At 49.5% G+C, this 7,554-nt stretch overlaps 2 protein-coding genes and 1 non-coding gene across 4 annotated transcripts; all 3 read left to right on the top strand.

Moving 5' to 3' along the window:
• Nucleotides 1–893: 893 nt before the first annotated feature.
• ABB37_07148 (putative mitochondrial fatty acid elongase, putative (ELO3.3)) lies at nucleotides 894–2,204 on the top strand (the record flags this gene model as incomplete). The annotated part of the gene is made up of 1 exon (XM_015805684.1): nucleotides 894–2,204. The coding sequence occupies exon 1, from the start codon at nucleotides 1,239–1,241 to the stop codon at nucleotides 2,202–2,204; it is 966 nt and encodes a 321-aa protein (XP_015655690.1). The 5' UTR covers nucleotides 894–1,238.
• Nucleotides 2,205–2,830: 626 nt separating this feature from the next.
• ABB37_07273 lies at nucleotides 2,831–2,902 on the top strand. Its single transcript has one exon. It is a non-coding gene; the product is annotated as a tRNA-Pro (tRNA).
• A 157-nt stretch (nucleotides 2,903–3,059) lies between these two features.
• On the top strand, nucleotides 3,060–6,605 carry ABB37_07147 (putative mitochondrial fatty acid elongase; the record flags this gene model as incomplete). 2 transcript variants are annotated; one of them, XM_015805683.1, is made up of 1 exon in its annotated part: nucleotides 3,060–6,605. In XM_015805683.1, the coding sequence occupies exon 1, from the start codon at nucleotides 5,631–5,633 to the stop codon at nucleotides 6,603–6,605; it is 975 nt and encodes a 324-aa protein (XP_015655689.1). In that variant the 5' UTR covers nucleotides 3,060–5,630. The 2 variants fall into 2 exon arrangements, with proteins under 2 accessions (XP_015655689.1, XP_015655688.1); XM_015805682.1 differs by having other exon boundaries at nucleotides 4,436–6,605.
• Nucleotides 6,606–7,554: the final 949 nt, after the last annotated feature.

Below are 7,554 nucleotides of genomic sequence, written 5' to 3'. Positions count from 1 at the left end.
TCCTCCTTTTACTTCCTCCCCCCCCCCCTCCCCTCTCTCTCCCTGTCAGCTCTTCATCAATAAAGCCGGTGAGATAACCACTCTTTATTCTTTTCTATCTTTCTCAGCCTTTTTCCCTGTAGTGCGATTGCTGTTAAGTTGGCACGATTGCTTTCCGTTTTTGGTGTTTTTGATGTTTGGTGTTTCGCAGTTGTGTGGTTTTGTGTGTGTTTCCCTCCGTCTCCTCGTGACGATTTGAGTTGATAGTTTTTTTCCTCGCTGTTGTTGGTGTTGGTGTTGAAGCCGTTTCGCCTGTACGCTTTCTTTTGTTGCTAACTGTGTGTGCGACATGTCTAAGACTTCCTAACGAATTGACAAAAAAAAGAAAATTAAACTGTGAAAGGAACACAATGAGGAGGGACGGAAAGGAGAGCATCGTGGAGCGCAAGCGTGCCAACTTGACGCGGAGATGGCGCTCCTCAGCGGCACTTTTTGCTTTGCTTTCTTTCTTTCAGCGCAGCAGATGACGTGCGAGAGCGCCGGTCTGTTGCGTGGCGTGTCCCAGTCGTGGAGTGTAAGAGTCTCGGTGATAGCGGCCGGGGCCACTTCTCTGCTGCTGTCGTCGTTCTGTGTGTGAGTGCTTATTTGGCTGTTTGTGTAGCTGTGCTGCGCCGACAGTCGAAGTGCTCTTGGAGGAAACTCATCTGGGTACAGAAGCAACACAAAAGAATGGAGAGTTGTGCAACTCGTCTACGGGAAAAAGGTGAAGGGCATCCCTGCGTCTCATGATGCTTCGACGGAATACATCTCTCTCTCTCTCTTTTTCTTCTTCTTTTTTCTTAACTCTCCCCCTCTCACTGCATCTGACACGTACCTTCGTCAATTATTATTATTATTTTCTTTTCGTGAACATAGTAACCAGTCAATCACTGTATCTCGAAGCAGGCACAACAGGAGCACAGAACCATCTATAAATAAAAAGACCAAAAACACATTATTTTACCACTCAAAGTCTATACGCATATCTCCCTTCCGCAACACCGACATTGTACTTGCCTCAACTGCCAAGGCTTAAAAGAAAGGAAGAAAAAGTTATTCGTTGTCTTTTCCTGAGTTTCGTAGTCCGCTCTCTCTCTCTCTCACTCACTCACTCACCTTCCGTTTATCTCCCGCGTGATAAATAATCTTTTTTCTTTTGTCTTTTACCTTCTTTCTTTTTTTCTTTTTAAACTTTCCACCCGCCTGTGGAGTCCGTAGGAATGACGAGGGCGACCACCGCGCAGATGCCGACGGCCGTCGCGGCGCCGCCGGCGGGCTTCCTCCCCAACCCGTTCCACTACGTCCACCACCACATCACCCATTTCGAGGGGGAAGACGCCTTCAACTGGATGGTCGACTCCCCGCACTTCCCACTGCTGATCGCAACCGGCTACGTCATGATGGTGCACATCATGCCGCGCCTGCTGGATGCGGTGGTGCCCGGCAGCAAGCTTATCCCAGGTGTGTCCATTGTGATCCCCATTTGGAACCTGTTCTTTAGTGTCGGGTCCTGTGTGGGGTTGCTGTACTGCCTGCCCGTCCTGTACCGGGTGGTGCTGACGACGGACCGCGACCTGCCGGGCCTGGCGCCTAAGAAGGACTGGAAGACGGGGGCGTGGGACTACGACCCGCACGTGCGGGGCGGCGTGTACACATCTCTGTGCTACTGGAACCGCAGCTTCTTCCTCGACGGTCCCACCGGGTTCTGGCTCGTCACCTTCAACCTTAGCAAAATCCTTGAACTGGCCGACACGCTCTTTCTGGTGCTGAAGCGCAAGCCGGTCCCCTTTATCCACTGGTACCACCACACAACCGTCATGCTGTTCTGCTGGCACGCGCACGTGTCCAGCATCAGCAACGGGCTCGGCTTCGCCGTGATGAACATGGCCGTGCACTCGCTGATGTACTTCTACTACTTCATGTGCGCCTGTGGGCTGGGTAACGTGGCCCGTCCGTTTGCACCGATGGTGACGCTGCTGCAGCTGGTGCAGATGTTCGCCGGCATGCTGCTCGTGCTGTACACAACCGGGCTCTACCTTCTCCACCCCAAGGGCTGCGATACGAGTGCGGCCTCGCTGGCCTTCGGTATGGGCATCTACTTCTCCTACATTGTGCTCTTCATCAAGCTGTACCGTGACCGGTACGGCCGCAAGCGTCGCGAGCGGCGTGACCGCTGTGAGGCGTAGAAGCACACAAGGACAACAGCAAATAAATTTTTAACAGGCAAAGAAGCCGGAAAGCGGAAGAACACGGAGCAGCAACGTTGCGTGCCGAATTGTTGTGTTTGTTCTTCTCCCCTTCTTTCCTTTTCTTTCCGCAGATCATTCGAATGCACCCCAGCGGGGGGAAAAGGAAGAAAAAACGAAAACTAATATCCCTTCCATTCGACTCGATTCGATTGTTGTTGCTACCTACGTCGCGGTATGCCTATGACAGTCGGCGATCCCCCTCCTTTCCCCTTCCGTTCGTGTCCGCCGTCGTCGTGCTGACGGCGCAATTCCGTCTCTTCAAGTTTTTGCATCATCAGTATTTTGTGTGTGTTTTTTTTCCTTTTAGGTGTGTATGTGTACATGCGTTATCTCTCTCTCTCTATATATATATGTATTGTACGTGTCATCGTTGGTTCCTTTGCTCGGAGTTCTCTTCGGCAGTTGAACCGGACGAGGAGACACGCGAGTCGGGCGAATGCTTTCTTAGCGTATATTTTCTATATGAGGTGCCTCTACCGTGCTCCGTAGATTTTGGTTTCCCTCTTGTTTGCTACCTTGTGTGTGTGTGTGTGTTACCGTTATGAAAGCGGGGAGGTACTCGCGGCCGCTTGGTCTAGTGGTATGATTCCCGCTTCGGGTGCGGGAGGTCAGGGGTTCAATTCCCCTAGCGGCCCATATTTTTTTTCCCGCCAAGCCGCAACCGCGCACCCAAACGGAAAGCACAACCCCCCCCCAAAAAAAAACGGGAAAGAAGAAAGGGAGAACATCCCAATCGTGGTATTTCTCTCCTCCCCCCCCCCCTCCTCCCTTCATATTCTTACTTCCATTATGGGTGGGGTTTTTTTTGTTGTTTCTGTTTTCTTCTCTCCATCGACTCCATCGTTGTTTTACCGTTGCGTTTCCTGAACGCCCCTCCCTACCAGTGCATATTTATCTTCGTGTGTGTGTGTGTGTGTGTTCTCTCCTTTCTCCTCCTCCACGTTAATGTGCATTGAAGTATTATTTTTTCCTTTTGTTGTCCTCTTCTCTTTTCTTTCTACGTCTCTGTCTGTGTGTGTGTGTGTGTGTGTGTGCAACGTTAGCAGCGCGTTCCTCCTTGTGGTATTTCTTCCGCATCTGTCTAGATCGATCTCGTTGTTATTTTCTCGTTAAACTCTTAGCCTTTGTGTTTGTTTTTGTTTCTTCTATGTGACAAGTACCTTTCCCTGTTTTCTTTTTTTTTGTCTTTTCTCATTCGTGGGATGGTGGATTTTGGGGGAGGATTCTTATAGCGTTGTAGTGGTCGTGATGGTGGTGGTAGTCGTTGCTGTTTACTTGTTTGCTTGATTCTGTTTTTGTTTGGCACTCACCATTGCCGGGAGCCCCCCGCTCACTTAACGCCGTCCTCCCACCGTGCTCAACCACGGTGACATCTTGTCTCTGAGGGACGACAACGTTTCAAAGTTGTGCGGTGGTGATGTGGACGTGATGTTTGCATTCAGAAATAATATGTATATAGGAGTAGAGGGGTAGAGGGGTAAGATGAGGTGGGTGCGCGGCTCTGCTGCGGTGCCCTTGAAGTATGAAACGCAGTTCGTGAAGTTGTTATCTTGATATATATTGCTGTTGTTGTTTGTTTTTTCCGGGGGTTTTTTTTTTCAACTCCTGTTTGTATTGTAGCTGACGCAACGACGGCTGTTCGCCTCTAGACAGCGGGAGAGAAAAAATGAAAAAGGTGGTCTAGGCGGACCGTCTCCAGCTTCATTCCATGGTTTTGGATTCTTGTTATGAAACATCTCCTAACACGCTTCGCTAGAAAAGAAGAAGCCAATTGCAGCTGCCGAGTACGATTTGCATGCTTTATTTGGTTTTTTTTCCTGTTGTTGTTATTATTTGTTTCTTCGAGATCTTTCTAAAAACATCGATCGCTACTTCCGAAAAAGAAAAAGAGCATTAATAATAATAATAATAATACTAGCACTAGTAATAACAGTGATTGTCATGATCCACAATCCTCAATCATTTCGCGGTGTTTCTACTTCGTTTTACTGCCGTATGCCCCTTCTGCTGCAGAAACAACAAAAAAGAAAAGCAGTGATGGAACGAACCGCTGCTTCGATTTATCAATACCGTATTTCCTCTCTCTGTCTTTCTTCTCCTCCCTCTCCGTCTTGCCTGTGTGTGTGTGTGTGTTTCGCTACGCAATCGCGCGCTCCACACGAAAAAAAGTTGTTGTAGTGGCTGTTGTTTTCGTTTTCTTTTCTACTGTTTCTTGAGAGGTGCCTCGTTCCTGTAACACATATGTAACGGCCTTTTTTATTATCCTCTCTCTCTCTCTATCTTTGTCGTTTTCGAATTGCGTTCTTGTCTTCTTGCATTGCTCGCCGAGCCGTTGAACTCGCTGGATCCGCCAACTTTTTTTTTCTTTCTCCTTCCCGACTGCCCCAGTCTGTGTATACCACCTTTCTGCTGCGTTGTCCGCTTTATGCATGCACGGCCATCACAGCGCCCGCCTACACCGGTGTACACCCTCCACGCACCCCACCCCACCCCACTCCCCTTACGAGACGAGTAAATTGGCGAAGCAGCGATAAGTAGAACGGTCAGCGTAGAAAATATATCTAACTGTATATTACCTTTAATGCATTTTTCTGTTGCCTGTGTGTGTGTGTGCGAAAGTGTCTGTCTTCAGACTTTTATCTGATCAGCGATTCAAGCAGAATCTATACCTAAATCACGATTCTAAGTTGTGGCGTAGCTCCGTTCGGGTAATAATCGAGTAGTCCTCAGCGTTGTTTTTCCTTTTTGTTTTGGTCGGTTGGTGTTTTCTGTGTTTGTTCCTTTTTTTCTTTTCTTTAGCCTGAGCATCTGCGGTGTTCGTGCAGGGGCCATTGAGCTTCGGCGCCTGCTGCACTGCCACGCTCGTTGTCGTTTTTTGGTTTTTGTTTTCCTTTTTCCTGCTTGTTTGTGTTTTGCATGGTTTCTTTCACTATCTGTGCAAGCACGTAAAGCAGTGCCAATTTATATATATATGGATACACTGGGCAGGGATAGTTCTACGTTTAAAGCTAAAAAGCCTTCCAGTGTTCTCCTTCTCCTATTCTTCACTCTCGTTTTGTTTTGTGTTGTTTTGAAGTACTTTTCATTATCATTATTACTCCCCACGTACCTTTTTATTAGTGTTCTCACCTTCGGAGTATTTCTTCTCCTTCCTCTACTAAAGCGGAGCGCGAGTGGAGCAAAAATAAACACATCGACTCCCCTTTTTTCCTAGCTTTTCGCTCCCTCGTACATTACGCTCAGTTGAACAGCTGATTAACACCGAGTAAAGTTCTGGTATTGGCCACGCCTCACTTACTTACCGTCTCTTTTTGTGTTCTCAACAATAGCGGCCTTCCCATCCAAAACCCAAAACAAAAAGAAATGCAAAGAGTTGCGGACTTTCTCGATGGCTATCGCGGGGAGGCGGTGTGCGCCTGGATGCGGGCGAATCTGGAAATCCCCTCCGTTGTTACGGTGCTGTACATCGTGACGGTGCTCTACGTGCCCAACATGTTCATGAACAGCCGCCACGCCTACAACCTGCGCACCCTCAACCTTCTGTGGAACCTGCTGCTGACGGTCTTCTCCATGGCCGGCGCCTGCTACTGCATTCCGCAGGCCCTACGGTCGCTCTTCGTGGCGAACTTCACGGTGCGCAACTACCAGCACGGCGGTCAGGTGGAGCTGCACGGCAGTTTATACAGCGGCATTTGCGGGTGGGACGACAACCTATTCTGCGACGGGCCTGTCGGGGCCTTCGTGCTTCTCTTCATCGTGAGCAAGATCCCAGAAATGCTCGACACCGTCTTCCTCATCTTCCAGAAGAAGAAGGTTATCTTTCTGCACTGGTACCACCACGCCACGGTGATGCTGTACTGCTGGCACTCGTACGCCGTTCGCATCTCAGGGGGGTTGATCTTCGCCAGCATGAACTACGGCGTGCACTCCATCATGTACCTCTACTTCTTCCTCTGCGCCTGCGGCTACCGCAAGTACGTCCGCCCCATCGCCCCCTTCGTCACGTTCCTGCAGATCGCGCAGATGGTGGTGGGCATGGTGGTGGAGGCGGTCACGCTCTATCACATGTACGTCTCCGGCAAGGGGTGCGCGTCGAACGCGACGAATGCGCGCGTGGGCTTCATGATGTACGTCTCGTACTTTGGGCTCTTCAGTAAGCTGTTCTACGACAACTACATGAGCGGACGGGCAGCACAGAGCGCGGCGGCGGTGGCGGTGGAGCACGGCGCTCCGCCGCGTCACCCGCGTGCTGCGCCGGTGGCGATGGCGAGCATCGTTTACTACCCGGAGAGCAAGAAGCTGGTCACAGGGACGCACACCATCCAGCGTCGTCATTAGATGAAAGCAGAAAGCGAGAAGGAAGAAAACCACTGCGGTTTTCGCTGCCTCCTTTGTGATGCCTCATCCGCTCAACGTTTTCTTTTCTCACCTTTTTCTTTTCTTTCTTGTGCCTCCAGGCGTGGGAATGAATTAGTACTTCACTCACCCGACTTTTGGTTTTGGGCTAGAATCTCATCCATTAACTGGTCCGCAAACGGGTGGGCGTGAGATGGGGAGTGTGGATCATCGAAGGCGATAGAGCAGCGGGAAGACCTCCGACGTTGAACTGCTCAATGCAAAGAAGGCGCAGTTTCACACGGATAAGAAAATGTAGAATTAACACTGTATATTTTTATTTTTCGCCAATTGGCAATTCCTTTTTCCTCGATTGAACGATTTTTGTTTGTTTGTTTGTTTGTTTCGTGTGATGTCGCCTCTTTCATACATCTCCGTTTTTCCTTTTCGTTGTTGACGGTGCGGAGTTGTGGAGTTGTTGTGGTTGTGTGTTTACTCCCACTCCTTTGTTGTGTCTGCTGCATGAGGAACCGATTGCTTGCGTGGCAACCGGTGGTGGTGGTGGTGGTGTTGTTGTTTTCTTTTCCTGATGTTTCCTTTCATTGTTCTTTAAACGCATTTACCTCGTTCTTTCCACTCTTTTCTGAACATCCGTTTCTTATCGATTCACATACGTATCCTGAGCAACCACCGCAAGGAAGTCTTTTAGGGCTTAGCGGGTGCACCTGGAGACGCGTGCGTGATGGGGCTTATCCTGTTTACCCTTTTTTTAGGAGAAAACATGTTATGAAAATGAAGTGCTCTGATGCAGTGCATCGTGGCGTCCTCAAGGCAGCTGCAACCTGCAGTGTATCACGTAGCTTGTACGTGTGTGTGTGGTGCTTTCAGTGTGGTGGCGTTGTCAATGGTCGGCCCTCGCTGGTCTGTTTGTTTTCATTCCCTCATCAACACG

The sequence above is a fragment of the Leptomonas pyrrhocoris genome (genome assembly GCF_001293395.1).
Source record: "Leptomonas pyrrhocoris isolate H10 chromosome Unknown, whole genome shotgun sequence".
Classification (NCBI taxonomy): domain Eukaryota; phylum Euglenozoa; class Kinetoplastea; order Trypanosomatida; family Trypanosomatidae; genus Leptomonas; species Leptomonas pyrrhocoris.
This window is presented reverse-complemented; position numbering and strand designations above follow the sequence as displayed.